This window comes from Pezoporus flaviventris, unplaced genomic scaffold, assembly GCF_033815535.1.
Source record: "Pezoporus flaviventris isolate CSIRO_AGI_PZ_B2104156 unplaced genomic scaffold, CSIRO_AGI_Pfla_v1 ptg000021l, whole genome shotgun sequence".
Taxonomy (NCBI): Eukaryota; Metazoa; Chordata; class Aves; order Psittaciformes; family Psittacidae; genus Pezoporus; species Pezoporus flaviventris.
Window position 1 is genome coordinate 7,516,744 of NW_026892569.1, and position 22,094 is coordinate 7,538,837.

Here is a 22,094-nt window from a genome sequence, read left to right on the forward strand (position 1 = left end):
TGTATCATAAATATTATCATTTGTTTGTGTGAGTAAATAAAAATTTATATTTTGGATTCCCAAAAATGCTGGTTAGAAAAAAACCTAAGCTTTTGAATCTGAGCAAAGATGCTACTTGTTCATAGCGGCTGAAGTACTTAACTTTTCAAGGAGAAAAGCCAGATTCTTGGTCAACCCTGCAAAAATAAAACTAAGAAATTAAGTTTATTATTCTCTGGTCAACGAGCACATCATGCTCTCTCCAGTGTGTTTTTGCACACCCCTTTTTCTTCTTTGCATGTTTCATTTTTTAACTCCATTTCCAGGATAAACTAAGCATGTAGATTAAAAGCTTGTCATTTTCTGCAGACTGTGTTAATTATACATGGAGACAACATTCTTTTGGTGCTTTGAAGAGCTTTCTGCAAGTGCATGCCTCTGTCAAATAGGGAAAATAAAGATTTAGTCTTATGCTGTAAAAACCCCAAATGACTGGTTAATATTTAAAAAGGAAATGGTATCATAGTTTAAATATCAGGTTTGAGATCTATGATCATGTTAAGAATAGAGGTCCATTCCCTGGCATGATCACTGCAGATTTTAATGTCCCAAATGAAAGACACTGTTTACTATGTGACCTTAGGATTCCTAAATCAACATATATTTATGTACTATTAAAAGAAATGAATGCATGAAGTCCAGTTGATCGTTATGTACCACAGTGCATTCTGTGTTTCTATGAGATTACTTCGTGGCAGTGTACAAGGCAGAATTTGTTCTGGTATTTTTACATATTTTCCTTTAACAAAAAAAAAAAAGCCCACAAAAAAAAACTAAACACAAACCAAACAATTTAAATCCCCCAAACATATAGAAGTTCAGATGTTGTAAAAGGATGTGAACTAAGCCATATAATATGGCTGAATTTCCCTGAAGGAGGAGGAGGGTGTCAGTTACGATTAATGTGAACAACATTTATGGCCCTCGAGATGTGACCTCTCGTTGCAGTAAATGTGACAGCATGAGTTACTTTCAATTACAGTGAACCGCATTCAGCTACATTTGTTCTGACACACCTCACTAGGAGACTACTGCTTTGGTAGCTTCAACCAAAGGAAGAAAAGGCAAAACTTTTGAGTGCAAATGTGTGTGTCACTTGACTAAAACCATAGGAATCTAAGACATATTATTGCCTCAGGTTTTACACACTTCTGTTACAACATTTGTTATTTCCACTGGCACTTTCAGGTTTATGCCTTGGGCACTGGAGAATATGAAAACCACCTTTTTAATAGTCATGTATAATAAATGTAAATGCTAAAATTTAAACAAAAAAAATAATTAGATGAATTACCCGTATTTTTGTCAGAGAGTCATAACCTCCACTTTTACTTGGAACTATGGTAAGTGGGGTTTACTAGCTATCAGCATGTCCTATTTGGTGTGACATAACTCCCTTTAATGTTCATTAACACTATCAATTTATTATTACAAATTAAATATATCACAACGCAGGATATTTATCACTTGACAGAAGCAGTTGTTTTAATGTCACAACTTTTCCTTCAAGGTTTAATTATCATGCTTCAGTTTCTACCTCTAAGCTTTCACAGAGAATAAAAGATGCCCAGGGCAGAAGTCAACCTTTCACTTTTGCTACAGAGGAGATGCCATCTATTTCACGCTGTGCTAAGTATTCCATTGAAATATGAGTAAAACAATGCCTTTGGTAAATCATAAGTTAGAAATAGCACTAAGCAAAAGAAATAGATTTAATTAAAGCATCTCGTTTCTCTTTGAGGACTGAATTTGCAGAGTATTGGACATTTTTTCTGCAAAGGTGAAGACCTTCTCCTCAAAGGTCTTTTCAAACCGAAACCGTTCTGTGATTGAAATTCAAGGGCTTGGTTTTGTGAAATCACTCTAGAAAACTTGGAATGAAAAGTTCTCAGCAAAAAAGAACAGAAAATAGTGGTTGCTTATTCCAGAATGATTTAGATAAGGCTGTGTAGGATAAATTCCTTTTAGGCTTTATCCCATGTTAAGGGTTCATTTTCAATCCTCAGTTTTTACAATGTTTTCACTGGCCATTGGATGTTGTAGTAGTGGATTGTGAAAATATTGGTAAATATATCGATAGCTATTTTAAAAACCAATATGCAGTATAAGTGCATTTCTGTATGTCAGCAACTTCCAGGATATTAAGGTACGTAGATTTGTATTTTAGTTGTTATACTTATTAAACAGAAAATAGAATCATTAAAGTTTAGAGCTTTCTTCAAATCACTGAAACAGTGGGAGTCTAATAGCATTTTCAGTTCAGCTATTCTGACTGTGAAATCTCCTCACTTAGGCAATCAGATTCCCTAGGAGTGATGAAAATGTATTTTTTTTTTTTCATTTGTGCAACGGGGAAGACTTAGAGGCTAATCAGAGTATCTGTTCTTATGAGCAGTACCTTTGATATCTGGGACATAACTGCTTAGATCAAATAAAAAAGATTTTGTGGCTCAATCGTTATATCCTACATGCATGAACAAACAGGGATTGGGTAACGGATAACACCTCAGGTTGATGACAATGAATTTTCTCCTGTGTCTGGAGGTGACGTGTACTATTAATTCAATAGTTTTCTTTATGTATTTTTAACAAATTGTGGCAGTTCGTGCCATCAAACCAAAGAGAAGCTTCACAACACCAATTGTTGTGATTTCTTTTCTGCTGTTCATGCATTTAAGTCATGTGAGGACATTTAAGTTAAGTTAATGTGAAGACTTAAATGCATGAACTAATGCATTGAACTAAATGCATGAACAAATAGTACCTGACTGGTTTTAGCTGCAATATATAGAATTGGACTTTTTTGCTTTATGTGCCACCTAACAACTCTTCCTCCTTCCTCAACAAAATGGGAAAGTTTGGGTGGACTGTCCTTGTGTGCCATGAGGGTCATTAGCACGTTTGCATAGAATTCTCACAAGATCAGGAATTCTCCAAAAGTAAGTCTAATTTAATGATTACTGTTTCATTTTTACAAGTATTCATGTACGTGGATACCAGAAAAATATAGCCAACTACAGGCTGCTGGCATTACCCATGAACATCTTCAGCAAATATGCATTTTTGAAACTCTGTGCATATAACTGAAAGAGAAAAAACACTTTGTTTTGGCCTTTGGTGTCTCAGTGATTTGTGTATGATCAAAATAATGGGTATTTTTCTTGCCTACTTGGAAGTAGTAGAAACTCTAATTCTCTAGGAGAAAATCCTACTTGTAAGTAACAACTCTTGTTTCCTGTAATTACTTCCAAGAACACAATTTGAAAATATGCTTTAGGGGCTATCTTACTGAATAGGTGGGAGAAAGGCACAGGGATTGTGAAATTTTGCATTATCTGCAGAACAGCTCTATAGGTGCAGAAAAAACAGGTGCTGGTATACTCAAACACTCTTGTAGTGACAATGTAGGTGAACTTGAAACAGTGACAGACCACTTATGACCATATTGTTGTGGACAGTGATTTCTCTAGAAATCAAAACTGATAACCTAGATAGGGCAATAAACTGAAAAAGGCTGAGATGCAGTTCTGGTGGGAATAATAACAGTATAATCTTCCTGTTCTGTGTGAAGTGGAAAATGAAATAAATTAAAAACCTGAACTCATATCCTGGGCTGCTAAATGGTATAGGAATGAAAGAAAGAAAACTATTTTATGTAGTAATTTTGAAATTAACAAGGATGCACTTTGAAGTGTTTGAGATCTTTGAGTACTGCATACTGCCTTTAATATTATGTGATTAAAAATCCTCCATGCATAGTTGTTTGCAGAATCTGGAACTGTAATTGTAGCAGGCACTGGAGGGGCACTAACTAATGTTAGTAACATTCCACAAGATAAAAGGAAAACTGATTCATCTGTAGAGAAGAAAGAGATTTGGCTTCAGGGCAGGTAGAGACTTGTGTTTTCCTTTCTATTAGAAGTTGAAGGTTTTTAACAGTAAGGTTTCATCTGATTGCTGAAAGTGAATAAAAAAATATTTTTTCAACCTTAGTTTTGCTTTTATTATGCCAAATTTTCCTGGTCCTTTAGCAATGACTCTCCAGCATTCCATGTGTTTATTTCTTTCAAAATTAGTACACTTATTGTTACTTTTGTTGAACACTTCACTGTTGTAGAATGTGTTTAGAATGAAGAAAAGAGTAAGGCTTCATGATGGTGCTATTATTAGAACCCAGCTAAATATGTTTTCATTGATTGAAGTATTTTCAAACTAGTGGAGCAGTGTTGTACCTGAGCACAGCTGAAGTCAAAACAGGGATTCACCAATCTTGTTTGTGGCTGGGGACAAATCAGCATTTTAACAGTGCTGTTTTCTTACTTTTTCTGAGAGCTCCTTTAGATTTATTTATATTTATAGGGAGCCGTTCCACCTCTTAATTCTTCTTGTGCTCTGTGTTTGCAATGTGTATCCAAGCTTCCGTCCTTTTACTTCAGGGAGCAAAGGGCTCTCATTGAACACTATCATGGCATTGTATTTTCTCTCGAGATCTGCATTTACTTGGTTATGGAGCAGCCAGAGCAGTCTCTGACCCTCAGATGTGTAACAAAAATGTTCTTATGTTCATTGAGCCTTCTCTTTGAGTTGTAAGAATTATAGAGGTCTTCGCTTTGAAATACTTAATGGGCACAAAAAGTGGAAATCTCCGTGCATTTAATTGTACAGAAATACCAATTTCTGCAGCCAAATTAGATTCTGAATATCTGAAATTTATACAAGATATTATTTCATAACAAAGTCATTTATCAGTGGAAAAGCTTTTATTAAATAGACACTTCAACCATTTGGTTCAAAAACCACCCTGGGAGAAGAGAACTAAGTACTTGTTTAGCAATCAGAGACAACCGAGGATTGTGCTCCAGTATTTTCATGGATATTGCAGGCCATTCTCCTGTCAGTTTGGATAAAAGCGTGTTTGCTGTTCTTCACACTGTTGTTCTGAACAGTGTCTACAAGGAGTAATCTCTCCTGCCCTCTCCTGTAGTTGAAAATTAATTTCATTAACATCATTTCTGTTGACATTTTCATGCTCTGACTTCTAATGCTCTGGCAGGTTGGCTACTCATGAGGAATGCATTCTCCCTGGACTTGACTGTTATCTTTTATAGTTCAGTACTGCATGTTACTAACAAATGTAAATGAACATGTATCTAAGTAAAGAGATTCTTTCTACAAGAAAAAAATCCAAAGAGAGGATAGAGCATCTAGCATGTTCTTACCAGAAAGGCGTTAGATCTTTCAAACATTATTTACCAAATCATACCTTCTCCTCAGTATAGAAGTCACATCCACATCATGTATTGCATTTGGTACCCTCTGTATGAAATTCTAGTGATGGTCTGATGTTAGGAAATATTAACCAAGAAACAAACCTCAGAGCTAAATAGATATTTCTCTGATCAAATTTCTCAATATTGTTATCCCGATATGAGGGACTTAAATACTGGTAGTACTTTTAAAAATTCCTGTAAATTTTTTATTTTTTTTAATAACACTTTAATTCTGTAGTTGGTCCTCCTACAGAAGATCCAGTCTTTGTCATGGAACTTGGCTGTTCCTAAAAAGCAGAGGATTTGAAGAAAATGTTCTTTTCTTGATCTTGCTGTCTTGCAGGAGGCAATAGTAGACCATGGGTGTAGTACGTAGCTCCTATCATAGTTTCTCTCTTGCAAAAGGTATTTAGAAAACCAGGCTGTCCCATTGGGTAGGTTTTCAAACTGACAGAGGCAAAGAGCTACTGTAGTCATGTATCTGACAAATGGATGAGTAAAGTACTGTCATGAAACAATTCTCTGTTCTTTTGTAATGAAAGTGGAAATTGGATTTGCAGTCAGATGGAGAAATCTACACAAAATCCACCTACTCAATGTCAATGTTTTGTTTCCCAGCCAGCACTATCAGTGCAGAACACAACTACACAACCAGTCTGTTCTCCATATTGTTTTCAATTTTTTTTTTTTTTTACAGAAAGGCCTTGGCTTTCTTGAAACATGGCACTGGAACATTATAGAGCCCACAAAAACGTTACCTTTTTGGTCTTCTCACTTCCTTTTAATTTGGGGTTCCTGCAGAGTGACCTGCAGAAAGCTTCCATGATCTTTCTCCCAGAAAATACTTTGACTGTCAGGGTAGACTTTTGCTTTAGCAAGCTCACCTGTGTAAAAGCTGAGCACAAAGAGCCCATTGACTGCTAAAGAAAGCCAGTCTTTCACACGTTTTAGAATTGTGTTAGTCAAAGGATTAAACAAACAGGTTGGAAAACTGTGAAGCAATCCAGAAAATGGACATAGGAAAAAGTAGATAGGTTTAAATCAAAGCTATTGTAGTAGCACCTGAATAGGTTGACTATGTTTTTGTGACAGTTTAAAAGGAATGTATGTATCATATCAATATTTATTTTGTAAATACAGTTAGCAAGATGTGTATTTGCTCACAGAAAAAAAAAGGAAATTTCACACCCAGGAGTATTTTTAGAGCAGTTTGTTTGTTTGTTTTTTCTTGTATGTTTCATATTGACATGGTGAGATGAATTAGTTTGATGTAATGGGTGAGATTTGAGTGTGGAATTTTTCAGTTTCAAGGGAAAACAATTATTTAAGGAAATAAATAATTTAAGAAAAAATAATGGATTTTTGCTTTTGGAGATTTTTATTTATTTTTACCCACCTTGTCCTTTTTTTTTTAGTTTCTCCTTGAATGCTCTGGTAAGTCTGTATCTAAGAAACACTTGAACACAACAAGTGGGCTCATTATTAGTCATGTAATATTTGAAAGTTTTCCAAGTCCCAACATGTATTTAAAAAAAAAAAGTAGAGGATTTACTGCTACCAATACTTCTCTCTATTTTCTGCTTGTGGCTTTCTGCATGGTCAGAGGTGAATTTATAGGGATTAGCAAATTCTCTTGGTTTATAAGCTCCCAGAGCATTTGACGATGTTCACTGGAGTGTCTTACACCAAGTAGCATTCTCACCCCTGAGTTTCTGCCAAAACCTGCTCTTTTACAAATAAATAAACCTGCTAGCAAGTAACAAAATATATTTAACATTAATGCTGTTTTATGACTAGATGCAGGTTTAATTCATCCCTTGACACTAATGCTAGTCAGCCATGTAAAGTAAAATAATGTGACAGTATGCATAAATATTCTCTTACCTTATTTTGCTGACCTTATTTTCCTGAATATCATTAATTAGAGGGTGGCAGAAAGGTACCCAATGCAATTTGGATTCTGTTCCAGTTATATTCTTTATTGCTTGCTTGGCCTACTTTCTCTTGTGTAATTCAGATTCTTTGGCATACTGTGCTTGATCTTTAATAGGAGTTGTATGGATTTAGGATTGAAACTCACATGTTGCTGCCTATTAGCATTTCCACAACTTGCCTTTCACACCTTGCAGGTATACACAGTCATTGCTGGGTGATTGGTTCATTGTCCCTTGTTGATTATTTTTCAGTAGATGGTAAATGTGGGGGGGGTCTGTTACAGCTTTAGTCAATTATGAGCAAATTTCCATAATCATGCCCTTTACCTTGTTCCTTCAGAACAATATGAAACAAAGATGGCCTGTGTCTATGTAAGCATATGTAAGAGAGTGTGAACAGTGTGTTTAATAATGTACTTACAGATGGATATACCTGTTGTTTCCACCCAGCTTTCACTGTGCAAAGCTCTGCATTACCTGTGAGAGAGCAGAGAGAGTTCTGCTTAAATAGCCTAGGAAAAAAATAGACAAAGAATGTGTCTTTTTTCTGTTTAATTTTATGAATAGAAAATGTGTCTTTAGCATATGTATTAACTAGACCTTTTACATGAGCAAGCCCAGCATGGATCCACACAGATGCTTGTAATTAGTATAAAGATTTGTAATTTGGATGCAACATCTTCCTGTCTTGCACAAATGTTCATTTACAGAACTGAGGTGTTTAACTACAAGGTGTTATTTACAAGGTAAAGTGGAAATTGCATGATTAAAAATGTGAGAAGAAGTCACATTAGAAATGTAGGTCTACAGTGCATTTAGAGGAAGTGATCGAAGGAAATAATGAAAAAAAGTAATCAAAGTGATCTGCTTATTCATCTGTCTCTGGCTGCCAGAATCTGTCGGATGAAAGTATAGGCATTACTGCTACCTAAAAGTCTTTGAAGGTTGAGATAAAGTTTTAGTGATATAAGTTATTCAAATGCTACTTCAGACTACATTGATTAAAAAAGGGACTTAAAGAAACTTAATTACACTTAGTGTTAATTGCACTTCAATATATAGCTTGCACATCCATTTTGGTCATTTGCTGTGCCTCAGTATTTGAGATGTCCTATTGCAGATTCTTTTCATGCAAGAATATATACCTGCTTGAGATCTAGAGGGTGGAACTGTTGTTAATTGGGACTATACCTAGTGATTGTGAATTCACAGTTCAAATGGGATGAAAAGATTTTTTTGTACTGTTGGGAGCAGGGAAAATCCTGTGAGTGAGATAGGTTGCTTGGCAGTGGTACTAGGAATGTGAAGTCTCTTCAGTTTTATATAAAAGTGGTTTAAGGATGTTTATGGTGTGTAGCACCTACTTAGTTCTGCTCCTAACTCTGGAGTTTGCATTTGGTGTTGACTTTAAATATCAACCTTGCTATCATAGAATTCCAGATTCTAATGCTGCCAGATTCTGGATTGGCGGTAGTATGGTGGTGGTCCTCCTATAAAGAGCCTCAGAAGGCTGGAGATACTTCCTGCCCAGAGTTGCCTGGGTTTTGTGTGTGAGGGAATGTATTCATTCCAGTTTTGTTATTCCAGACTTTCACAACTAAAACTAAATTTTGTACGCTTTTTGGAGTAGTTACTTTTGTAAATTCCAGAACGTGCTTGGATCTGACTGCTGGATACTATCATAAGGGTTAGGAAATGCATTCTCAGAGTTTCACAAAACAGGCTTCTGAGTGCATAAAGACATATGAAAAGTTAATATATGAAAGCAGCTTAGCCATATCAGTACTTTTTCCACTAATCCCTTCAGTATTTCTGAATTTTGGAAAGAACTACTCAGATCTTTGTCCACACCTTTGTAAAACATCTTTCTTTAGCACACATATATATTGATGGGGGTGCCTTTTAAATAGAGTTGTGGGAATCAGGGTGTCCTGGGAGCAATATAAGGTGAGGGTACGTTGCTGGTCATACATAAAATGGTCCTGTGTACCTGGAACATCATGTGCATGTGAAGTGTGGAAACAATGTTTATTGGCCCATGTCTGTATTAAAGAAGTACAATTATGGGAAGGTAATTGTATTTTCTAAAATTTCTGCAGAACTCCTCTGTCAAAAAGCAAAGTGCATTTATAAGAAAAGTAAAGCTTATGTCTGACATAGTTGAGAGCAGTACTTGTGTTCCCTCATGTGGATCAGGACTGATCAGGAAGACACAACATAATTTAATTGAATTATCAGAACACAAATCCTCAAAACATTGCTTTGCAAACTCTCCCCCCCCTTGTTTGCTGTCATGTATCTAAAGACATAGTTAATCCAAAAGTTATCGCCAAATTTTTGAGTGATAAATATTTCTAATTCTTTCGATAAAGGGAGAATAATTTCCATGTCTAATCTAGGAATTAAAATTTCATCAGCTTTAAAAACAGACAAAAAAGTAAAGCTCTAGTACTGTTTTCTGACAGGTATGTGGATTTCCTTTTTGTTCATTCTCTATATTGGGAAACTGCTGTAACATGTTCCATGTGTAGGAATAAATAGATTTATTTTCCTTTCTTGGTATTACTGTGCAGCTCACAGATTTTTCAGGGCAATGCAGGTGTATGGACTGAAAACCAAAATTACTGTGTTTTGAAATTCAAGACTCAGTTACTTTTCTGTTTTTATAAATGCTGTGTTTTCCCAGTGGCAGAGTTTGAAAGAATTGCTGTATGTTAAAAAGGTAAATGGCGTTGTATGTTGTCAAGGTATCAGTCACACGTCTAATTTAATAGCATGCAATTGTTAGTCCTAAATCAAGAATGTCGAAGTATCTGGGTTTGTGTATGTCTAAGGTTGTATATGTGCAGAAGGTTTGGTTCCTTTGCTTAAATTTAGTCACTTTATCTGCTAAGCAGTTTCTACCCTGATAATTTTTGCATTCAGAGTAATCTACATGTATTTGCCCAGTTAAGAAAAAAATCTGATCTCTGGTGCCCAGGGAGTAGAAATTAATATGAGAAGACTTAATTATATAGTGCAATAGATTAAGGTTTTGCAAATTAATTACTTTTTATTTTTGAAACAGTTACCCTGTGAGACATTCTAAGTTAAACGCAGAGTTTTGGTGCATGTAGCAGAGCTTTGCATATTTCTTTCAGAGATTTTAAAAATATGAAGATAATAAATGGTGACTAATGTACACCATCTGGCTAGGGTTGAGGGGAAAAAAGACTTCTTCCTGAGCAACAGGGTTTCTGCTAAGCTGATTTACTTAAAATAAGAAAGCAAATGTAAATTTTTTTTGGAGAAAATGAAGGTCTAATGACTTCACTGAAACTCAGTGTGTAACGGTAGCTTTGTTTTGTACTCCATGGTCAGTATCAAAGTGGAGATCATTGGACTCTATCAGAAAGGCAGTGCGTCTTATCAGTCTGTTGTTGCATCATATATTCAGAAAAAAATTTGCTGAGACTTGGAGATTTTAAGCAACATTGACAAAAGTGTGAGACAGCCTTTCAGGGACAGCTGCCTGTAAAGGGGAAGGATGTAGCTCTGTGGTATCAAATCAGTGAAGAAACTACTGTTAATCTATACAGCCGTAGAATTGGATCTGTAGTAACACAGATTTTTGTGCTTCATATCTTCTTTTGATTTACACCGGTCATTTTTCTTTGCTACATTTGTGCTGCAATATAGAAATAAATGCATTAATAGATATTAGAACATATATACAATTTCTATTGTAATAATATAAATAATTGTAATTTAGTCTGTGCAATTTCTTAGAACCAAAATTGTCTTCTCAGTTTCTTTTAATAAATATTTTGGTTTTAAGGCAGGCACTCTTAGGTATTCCCTTCTTTGTTTGGTTGGTTGTCTTTTTTCTTAGTGTTCCTACTTCCATTTTTAATGAAATGAAGTATTCACTTAAAGATCTCAACTAATCTGAATGAAGCAAAATGTGCAGTTTTCTCCTCTGTAGAGATAAGAAGGATAAATGTGTGCATCACAAACTGTTAGAACTGCGGTCTTCAGTCTGTATTTTTAAATTGTCTCTTACAGCTTTAGGTTTATTTTTACACAGCAGCCTGACCTCTGCAACTCTTCAAGTAATAACTGAAAATGATATGATACATTAAACTATATTTGCTCTTGAGTAATGGTTCTTTAAGATCAGGACATGTAGGTGATGCATCACCTACAGATGTATTTCAGTTGCCAGAGGCAAAAAGTGATGTCTCTAAGTGACTGGCAAGAAGTTACCAAAGTGTGAGAAGGGACTGCCAGTTCTTCCTGAGGGTGAGCAGGTTGTTAACTTCGCAGTTCGTGTTAGAACATCTGCTGGCTGCCTACTTATTAAAAGAGAGAGGAAAAAAAAAAAGAAAAAAAAACCCACCACAAAAAACAGCCTGTAAAGAAAGCACAGCCTGTGCTGTGATTATCGGTAACTACTGGGCCAAATCATTCGTCTGGCCTCTGGGGAAGTCACAAGTCGTGATTTGAGAGGAGTGTTAAAAATTGGGTGGGAACTTGAAAGAAAAAGGAAGGAAGGAAAAGAGGAAGAGAGGAAAAATGAAACACTGGGAAATAATGGGTGCCTCTGGTTGTAGATGTACAGAAATATGTGTTTCTTTTCTCAGGGTTTTCAGGAAATTGTGGCTCTTGGATTGCCCAGTGGTTATTGTTACAAAGTGTCTTTCCCCTGTGCCATTGGCTCCATTGATACCATCATTCTTCATTCTGTCTTGTATCCATTATGCATATATGTTTTTAGGGGCAAATTCTGGAACCAGGAATATATATATGCTTTACAACAAGGACGTAAATCCTATATAAAGGGAACAAGGATGGAAGGAAACATTTCCATTCTTTGACAGAAAGGAAGGAAAACTTCCCCATGTTCAACATTCAGTAGAATGAGGGCCTTTTGCATGTTGAATGTGTATTGGGGGTAAGTGCTTGTACGTGTCCTGAAGCACTTGATGACAATGATCACATAGGAATTATCAGAATCATATGATAGTAATAGGAATTATAGAATTGTTAACTGGGAGAAACCTCTGGAGGTTACCTAGTCCTTCAGTGCCTAGGAGGAGTGTCACCAGTGCTAGATCAGGTCAGCTACACCTTTGCCTAGCTGCATCTTCAAAACTTCTTACTTGCATGTTCCTGTTTGGCACTACCCTTCTGATACAGAAGTTAATCTTAACATCCGGTGAACCTACAAACCTGCAGCTTGTGGCTTTTTGCCCTTGTTTTACCACGTACTGCTACTTGGTGTTTGGCTTCACAGTCTTTTTAACACGTCCCCTTTCAAGTAATAGTAGTCTACTGCTAAACCTTCTCTTAGCCTTCTCTTTGCTGAACAGGAGATCTTTCCTTCACTGGAGTCTGCACTTTCTCAACATGCTATTTGAACTAAGAGACCCAAAACTGTAGTAGTGCTGTAGCCTCATGGCACTGAGTAGAGGCAGATAATTTCCTGCTATCTGGTCACCGTGGTGCTCCTAATACAGTCCAATACGGAATTTGTCTGATTTCAGATGAGCACATATTTAACTTGATGCCCACTATGACTTGGAGGTCCTTTCTCAGCCCATATTGGTGTGGCATTATTTAACCTGATGGTGCAGAACTTGACATACTTTCTTGCTGAGATTCACATGGCTTCTGTTGGTCCAGCTGTCAAGGTTTATTACGATCCATCTGCTAAGTGAACACCCTGACCTTAAGCCCACCACTGGGTTTAAAAAATGACCTTGTCTTACATCCCATATTGTTTTAAGAGAATGTTTGCAGTACTATTTAGGAAATAAGAAACACTCCCATTTCCATAAAAGAGAATAAAATAAGCTGGAACAAGACCAATATTATTTTAAAAGATGGATGGTAAGTGATAAGGTAGAGTTGTTGAATTTGAACAGTCACATTAAAATGAACTTCAAGGGCACATAAACATTAAGCAAGTTACACTAAGAATAGGACTGCCTAGCCCCTATAGCAGAAGAGCATTGGAACATTCTTTTATGGGAAGCAGTGAAGGACAAAGATGCTTTTTAGGATGGAATCTGGTAGCTTGATGAGTGGAATTAAATTACATATTTGACCGCAGTAACAGGACACTGGACACAGTGACCCAGCAGGTGTCATCCACTCCTGTGTCCTGTGTTCCATTTATGTAAAGAAACTGTTGAAACTTTGCATATATAAAACTTTTTTTTGTCTCACCTTTTCTTTTACTACTATGATTTTGAAGTATATTTTGCTTAGAGCAAATGCCAACCAAAATATTTTTGTCTTCTTTGTGTTGTCTTACATTATTTATATTTCTATATCCAAGCTACAGACTTAGTTATATGCAGGAAGACAAAAATAGCTGTTATTGTGAAATGTGTGCATCATAGGATTTCCTTGAATTTAGGCATTTTTGCAGTATCTTTCTCAGGAATGCTGATAATTCATATTATTGTAATGTATGTGGAGCCAAATAAATCTGATGGCTTTTGGTGCACAAACCAAACCCAATCTTTTTTACTGTTTCTTTCATGACGTCACTTTGCTTTTATTATCCAGTAATTTTTTTTTCCAGTTTACTGGTGATAAATTAAGAGGTAAGTGGAAGGGGCAATTTTGAAAGAAGAGTTAGGAAGTATGAGGAGAAGGAAGATGTCCATCAGTTTCACTGGGCTGGACGATACCAGGCAAGATATAACACAGCTGAAGAGAAGCTGCCTTGGGTGAAGCTCTACAGTGTTTATGTAGTGTACTCAAAGCAGAAGAGAAGGGCAGGAGTATGGGACAGACCTGAACAGAGGAGGTCCAGGAATCCTTGCTTTGCACTGAGAAAAAGTCTTACCTCTCATGATGATCCAAGGGTGCTGCTTACTGGAGATGAAGGCCTGGAGAGAAGGCTGTAGTTTATTGCTAAGCCTCTATATTTATTAAGTCACGGGTGTCAGAGTTATAAATGGATAAAACACATCCTATGCATAATCCTATATGGCATTGTCATGAGGAAGAGAAATCTAGTTTGCCAAATTAAAGATGTTGCACATGAGAATATAAAGATCTTTATTTAAATTACAAATGATTGAGGTTTGGTTTTATTTGGTTGCATGTGGAAGCTGTGTAACAAATAACAGATACATAGTTTTGTGTGTAATGTCTGAGCTATATTTGAGTATATATCATAGTTAGAAGACTGTAATCCTTATTGAGCATATAGTCCATATGATCAACATTGTGAGCAATTATACATTTATATTTTTGCATTTATTTTTAATTTTTGTGATTATGCGTTCCTGTACAAATTTAAAGAAAGTGTCTTATTCTTGACTCTAGTGTTTGCATAGCAACAGGTAACTAAGCAAAGTATTACATGAAATGATGATTTCTGAAAGTATAAAGAACAAATGTGTTAATTGACCTGGTTTTATAGCAGTGGCTTGCAATTTATCCAAATCAAATATGCTGTGACTATAGAAGCAAGCCACAAAAATATTATCCAATTAGCAAGAAGACATTTAATGTATAGCTCTCTTTTAAATAAGAATGTTGGGAAAATTAATTAATAATGTTTTTAGAAAAGCATTGAAACAAATCTGAATGATACAAGGTGGTGATGTACTAACTTTAAAGTTCTTCAAGCATATTAGGGTGATGTAAAGAAATTCTGGTGATGTAGAAGGAAGAAGTAGTCAATGTAAACTTTCACATCAAAATGAAAAAGTTGCAAGACAGTGTGAAATGAAGACCTTGCTAAATAGCTTACAACATTTTGAATCTCTTTAATATGGGATAACACTGTCTCAAACTCTCTTACTAGGTAGAACTCAGGGTCTTAATTAAATAAAGGCTGAAACAGTGGAAGTGTATCACAGCATACGTTCTAAGGATAGTCCAGGGTCCTGTTCTACAGCATTTTCTGGTTTTAATGAATGCAAAGAATCCTGTTGACTTGGATGGGACTATTTGATTAAGCAAAGGTACAGTATGCTTACATGGTTGCAGAAACGGAACCTCTTTCACAGATTGTGAAAACAGGGAAATAGCATGTAATTATGTAATTACAACCTTGTCAGTACAGCTGTCATTAAGTACTATGCAGTTAAAGCCTGTAAAATAAATTGACATGAAATATTGCATCTCTTTAGTCCTTATCAATACAACTTACCCACTTTCTGCAAATTCTAACTGGTAAAAGAGCCGTCGAATTCTGTTGTCGTTCATTGTACTTTTTTTTTGTCTTCTACAGGAAAAAGTAGAATATGCCTTCCTGATAATTTTTACAGTTGAAACATTTTTGAAGATTATAGCATATGGATTATTATTACACCCCAATGCGTATGTTAGAAATGGATGGAATTTATTGGATTTTGTAATAGTAGTAGTAGGGTAAGTAATTTATCCTTCATTACAGAAAGATTTAAATCTTTACGGTGAGGTAGATGTAGACCTGTTTGGCTGTGAGTAATGGCCTATGCTTGATTTTTGTTCTTCTGGAGTAAAAGAATGAACTGAGTGAAAAATTCAAGACAAAGTCCTAAAAGTTCTCAATGCTATGTGCAACAGCCTTGAAAGTTCTCAGGAATTCTGAGTTGTGCCAAAAATTTTCCTTGGTTGTTGCTTTGCAAAATCTTTTCCATTTGATTTTTTCCAAGGTGAACTCCTGGTGTCTTTCCATATGATAAAGGTTGATCTGTTTAGGTCCATACATACTTATTCCTTTTATTCATTTATCCCTATGCTGTGGTTATGAGGAGTTCATGTATTCTACAAAGATGTCTGGGAGCACCTGGCCTTGAACACTGCCAGGGATGGAGCATTCACCACTTCCTTGGGCAGCCTGTTCAGTTAAAAAAAATTTTGTTAACAAGCAAACATTTTTTTTTCTTGTGTAGAACATAGAGAACATTATCAACATATAACTTTGTATGCTGTGGCTGGCTTGCAAGGAAGACATTGTCATGCATTGTGCAAGTCTAATTTCACTTTTAAGTTGAAACTATATCAAGGGTTGCCTGTAATTGGAAAGGCCCTTAACTCATATCATTACATGAAGGGAATAGAAAAAGAGACAAAGTAAAGGAATTTATGGCAAAGCATTATTAAAATTGGGTCAGTATTATGAATGCCCAACTATATGCTTCTGAGAGTAAATGTTATTGAAGAGATTGTATTTGGGCCGCTTGCTTGGCATTCAGGCAGTTTTGGTCCAGGACTAAAATTTCTATATAAATAGGTCCTTCATCAGGTCAGGTCACTCTCAACAGATTGGCCTCTGTGCCTGAAGGGGAAGCTTGGTGGGCAGGTGTGGGGACTATCACACACAAGAGCTCTATTCTCTTGCCAGGCAGTCACTTGAATAGACCTCTTCCCTTTTGTCAAGACCATGGAGTTACAGTAGCCCTGGAGCAGTCTAATTAACATGACCTCTATCTTTGGCTCTGTCCTAAATACATGATAACTAAAAAAATTTCCATTAACTCATAAAACACTCATTATTGGAAGCTAAATCTAGTTAGGTCAAATGCTCCCACTGAATCCGTGCAAAATACGAAATAAAAAGCACTACATCTTATGAAATACTTAAAATATCACACTAAGATGTAAATCCTAGCTCAAAACAGAAAGTTTTGGATTATAAACTATTGTGTAGGTTGTCACCAGTGTAACTGGAAGACAAGATGGACCTTTCATAACATGTCAGGCACTGACAAAAATGAGCAATATTTTTGTTCCTGCACTCTGTGAGCAATGTTCTTCTTTTAAGAACAGCACAACCCACATAAGCAAATAAGCAAGCATTAGTCCATTTCTTTAATTAATACTTAAAAGCCCAGTGGAAATTGATTTTTGTATATAACCCAAGGTGGATATGGAATCACTTCTGGATCTGATTCTGTTTGCCTAGTTTCATTGTGAAATTTCATCAGGTATTTTAATAGCTTTGAAGAGCTGCCATGTGTCCTGTATTGAATGTATTAGACGAAATTTGTTTTATTTGCTTTTTCAGCAGAAACTGTAGCAGTCCAAACACATAAATTACACCAAATGAAATCTCTACTAGCAGAAGGGAAGCATGTATACAGACTTCTTTCCACAACATCAAATTTGGCATTTAAACTTTCATAAACTGTTCAGGAAAATAAATGTCAATTTTAACAAGGGAGATCATTGGATTTCTGCCTCAATGTCTTTATAGGATAGACATAAAATGATAGAGCTGTAGACGTAGCCATCAGTGTGGGTTTCTCCCATCTTTGTCACTTCCTAACAAAGTATGAATTACTTTCAGAGCAGTCTACTACTTGTCTGCATGCTATTCCACATAATTTCCATTGCTTTTTGTGAAAGAATAAGGTCCTGGTAGAGAAAGCTTTCATAGCACCTTCCTATGCCTATAGCCCTTTAATTTTCTGAATGATGACAGGCTGAAAGCAGCTTCTCTTAAGCTGGAGCTTGATTCAGAAGTCCTTTAAATCACGTCTACCTTTAAAGCATCAGTAGTCACTGAAATCATTGAGGTTGCTCCCTTTCTTAGAATTATGGGAGAGGGGGGCATCATTCTGTTCCAACACACACAGTCAGTTGCCAGAAACTATAATAAATGCTTGGAGCAATGTAGAGGTATCCCAGCCGCTCCAGCCAATGAGCCGGCTTCATTTGGAGCTCGGCTCAGATGCCTCTGTACAAATGCCCGTAGCATGGGGAGCAAATGAGGAATTAGAGATGTGTGCATGTCTATGGGTGGTAGATGGCTCTAAACATGGTGGGGTGGCTCCTGTGATTGGAGTCTTAAAATGGAAGGTTACAGGCTCTTCAGAAAAGACAGGCCTGGCAGGCGGGGAGGGGGAGTTGCCCTTTATGTTAGGGATAGGCTGGAGAGTATGGAACTCTGTCTGGGGACAGGTGAGCAGTCTACAGAGAGTTTGTGGGTCAGGGTTAAAGGGAATATAGCTATGGGAGACATTACTGTGGAGATCTGTTACAGATCTCCTGATCAAGGAGAACCTGTGGATAAAGCACTCCATAGACAGATAGGAAAAGCCTCATGCTCACAGAGCCTTGTTCTCATGGGTGACTTCAACCACCCTGACATCTGTTGGAAGGACGGTACGGCCCGGCACGACCAATTCAGGAGGTTCCTCAATTGTGTGGAAGACAACTTCCTTCTGCAAGTAATAGAGGAGCCGACAAGGAGAGGTGCCATGCTTGACCTCGTGCTCACCAACAGGGAAGGGCTCGTTGGAAATGTGATGCTCCAGGGCAGCCTTGGATGCAGCGATCATGAGATGCTCGAGTTTGAGATCCTCAGGACAGTGAGAAGAGCATGCAGCAAGCTCACTGCCCTGGACTTCAAAAGAGCAGACTTTGGCCTCTTCAGGAACCTGCTTCAGAAGGTTCCATGGGATACAGCCCTACAGGGCAGGGGAGACCAAGACTGTTGGTTGATATTCAAGGATCACCTGCTACAAGCTCAGGAGTGTTGCATCCCAACCAGAAGGAAGTGCAGCAGGAGGGCCAGGAAACCTCCTTGGATGGATAAGGAGCTCCTGAGGAAAATTCAATTGAGAAAAGAGGCTTATAATAAGTGGAAGCAAGGACAGGCGGCCTGGGAAGAGTACAGGGATGTTGTCCATGAAGCTAGGGACCAGGTTAGGAAAGCTAAGGCCCAGTTAGAATTAAACTTAGCTAGAGGTATTAAAGATAACAGGAAGGGATTCTACAAGTACATAGCAAATAAAAAACAGACTAGGGAGAATGTAGGCCCCCTTAGGAAGCTCTCAGGAGAACTGGCTGCACAGGATTTGGAGAAGGCTGAGGTTCTGAATGACTTCTTTACCTCGGTCTTCACTGGCAAAGGCTCTGACCAAACCACCCAAGTCTTGGAAGGCAGATGCAGGGACTGTGAGAGTGAAGACCTTGGGCCCACTGTTGTAGGACAGTAACTGGTTCGAGGCCATCTTAAAAATCAGGACATGCAGAAGTCCGTGGGTCCTGATGAGATCCATCCGTGGGTCCTGAAGGAGCTGGTGAATGAAGTTGCAAAGCCGCTGGCCATCATATTTGAGAAATCATGGCAGTCAGGTGAAGTTCCCGATGACTGGAAAAAGGGAAATATAACCCCCATTTTCAAGAAGGGGAAAATGGATGACCCGGGGAATTACAGAGCAGTCAGTCTCACCTCTGTGCCTGTCAAAATCTTGGAGCAGATTCTCCTGGAAGGCATGCTAAGGCACATGAAAATCAACAAGGTGCTTGGTGACAGCCAGCATGGCTTCACTAAGGGGAAATCCTGCCTGACCAATGTGGTGGCCTTCTATGATGGGGCTACAGAACTGATGGACAGGGGTAGAGCAGTTGATGTCATCTACCTGGACTTGTGTAAAGCGTTCCACACTGTCCCACACGTCTCTAAATTGGAGAGACATCAATTTGATGGATGGACCACTCGGTGGATAAAGAACTGGCTGGATGGCCACACACAGAGAGTTGTGGTCAATGGCTCAATGTCCAGCTGGAGACCAGTAACGAGTGGTGTCCCTCAGGGATCGGTGTTGGGACCGGTCTTCTTCAACATCTTTGTCGCTGACATGGACAGTGGGATTGAGTGCGCCCTCAGCAAGTTTGCCGATGACACCAAGCTGTGTGGTTCAGTTGATACCCTGGAGGGAAGGAATGCCATCCAGAGGGACCTTGACACGCTTGTGAGGTGGCTGATGCCAACCTCATGAAGTTTAACCATGCCAAGTGCAAGGTCCTACACCTGGGTGGGAGCAATGCCAGGCACAGCTACAGGTTGGGCAGAGAAGAGATTCAGAGCAGCCCTGCGTGGAAGGACTTGGGGGTGTTGGTCAATGAGAAAATGAACATGAGCCGGCTTCAGTGTGCGCTCGCAGCCCAGAAAGCCAACCGTATCCTGGGCTGCATCAAAAGGATCGTGACCAGCAGGTTGAAGGAGGTGATCCTGCCCCTCTACTCTGCTCTTGTGAGACCTCACCCGGAGTATCGTGTGCAGTTCTGGTGTCCTCAACATAAAAAGGACATGGAACTGTTGGAATAAGTCCAGAGAAGGGCCACAAGGATGATCAGGGGACTGGAGCACCTCCTGTATAAAGACAGGCTGAGGAAGTTGGGGCTGAAGGGGACCTATAGGGATGCTGGGCAGGGACTCTTCATTAGGCACTGCAGTGATAGGACAAGGGGTAACAGGTTAAAACTTAAACAGGGGAAGTTTAGATTGGATATAGGAAGGAAATTCTTTCCTGTTAGGGTGGTGAGGCACTGGAATGGGTTGCCCAGGGAGGTTGTGAATGCTCCGTCCCTGGCAGTGTTCAAGACCAGGTTGGATGAGACTTTGGGTGATATGATTTAGCATAAGGTGTCCCTGCCCATGGCAGGTGGGTTGGAACTAGATGATCTTAAGGTCCTGTTCAACCCTAACTATTCTATGATTCTATTAAATTATAGGGCTAAAACAGGACCTGATATATTGAATGTCTGGGTTTCTGTTGTTATAGCAGTACGTAGTGTTTGTGCCTTGGTTTCACTCTGCAGAAGAATGAAGCAGAATAGGGAATGGGCATTGACTGATACATGTCAACTGCTGAGGGAGGAGAAAGTATTCAGTATTGTAGTTTGGGAAGCCCATTAAATACTACATGATTCTTCAGAATGATCCAGTGTGGTAGGGCTGTGAAACAGAGTTGTGAAAACTTGTCTTGACAAACCCAAAACCGTGTAAATTCCAGGAGTCCTTTACAGGTGTGGAGCATTTTTCATGAGTACAAAACTCTATTGTCTTGATAATCCTTTTCAGGAGAAGTTTGGTTTTGCAACTACTGAAGTACAGACTCAGTGCAAAGAATAATATGGTCTGCATGGTCTAGCCACAGTCTAGGAAACCTCGTATCTGAAAGGCAGGTCCAAGCTAGTTGAATAAACCTAGGATTATTTAGCACTTCAAGCACTTGCATCCCTTTAAATTCCTGCTGGAAGTGGGAAAGAAAGAGAAAACTCTTGCCTTCGGACTGTTCTAATGAATGACTAGTTCATTTCTGCAGTGAAGAAATACAGTATAATAAATGAGTCATCTGGGAATATTTTTATCCTCAAAGATACCATGTGTAAAAAACCAAATCCTTTTGGTGTTATTAAGTTTTGGACTCTGATTTTAGTATAATTAGTTTTTGCTAACTGTATTTAGACTGTTGAACTGCAGTGTGCCTTGGAGTTCATATATTCCACAAAAATTGAAACAGATGGTTTCTAATGATTACCTATTTAATCTTCTAAAGAGAAGACTAGTTCTCCAAACCTTACAGCTAAAATGCTTGAACGAAGAATTAGCAAAGTAGCAAAATAGCTTCATTTATTCAAAAATAGCAGATTGTGTATACAAGCAGAATGCTAATTTATTGGATACTGTCTGATCATCGCTCTCTGGGGGGATGCACTCTTGCACCTCCTGACTCTTCTGTCATGATTTAATGTGTAAATATGCCTCTCATATTGATAGCTGAACAGCTTTTCAGAATTTTCTGCAGTTCAAGTAATTTTGTAATACTTTTGATTGCATGGCAAATGGATGGTGATGACCTTACACTTCATCTCATTTTCTAGATTATTTAGTGTAATATTGGAACAATTAACCAAAGAAACAGAAGGTGGCAGCCACTCAGGTGGCAAACCTGGTGGCTTTGATGTCAAAGCCCTAAGAGCCTTTCGTGTATTGCGACCTCTCCGGCTTGTATCAGGAGTGCCCAGTAAGCTCTTTTATATTTAATTTCATTGGAATGAATGCTGTAACTGACCTGATTGCTTAACTTTCTTGTTCCAGATGCTAACAGAAATGAGATAATATGAA

At 38.0% G+C, this 22,094-nt stretch overlaps 1 protein-coding gene and 1 long non-coding RNA gene across 14 annotated transcripts in view; one reads left to right on the plus strand and one right to left on the minus strand.

The window, feature by feature from the left end:
- LOC133270559 (uncharacterized) overlaps positions 1-22,094 on the minus strand; it is a 985,299-nt gene that overhangs the window by 256,952 nt on the left and 706,253 nt on the right. The gene's annotated exons all lie outside the window — the stretch shown is intronic.
- Positions 1-22,094, plus strand: part of CACNA1D (calcium voltage-gated channel subunit alpha1 D) — a 188,452-nt gene that overhangs the window by 51,151 nt on the left and 115,207 nt on the right. For all 13 annotated transcript variants that reach the window (XM_061455851.1, XM_061455841.1, XM_061455840.1 and 10 more), the window contains exons 4-5: positions 15,480-15,619; positions 21,851-21,993. In XM_061455851.1, the coding sequence (XP_061311835.1) occupies positions 15,480-15,619; positions 21,851-21,993 (283 nt within the window). The remainder of the gene's footprint in view (positions 1-15,479; positions 15,620-21,850; positions 21,994-22,094) is intronic.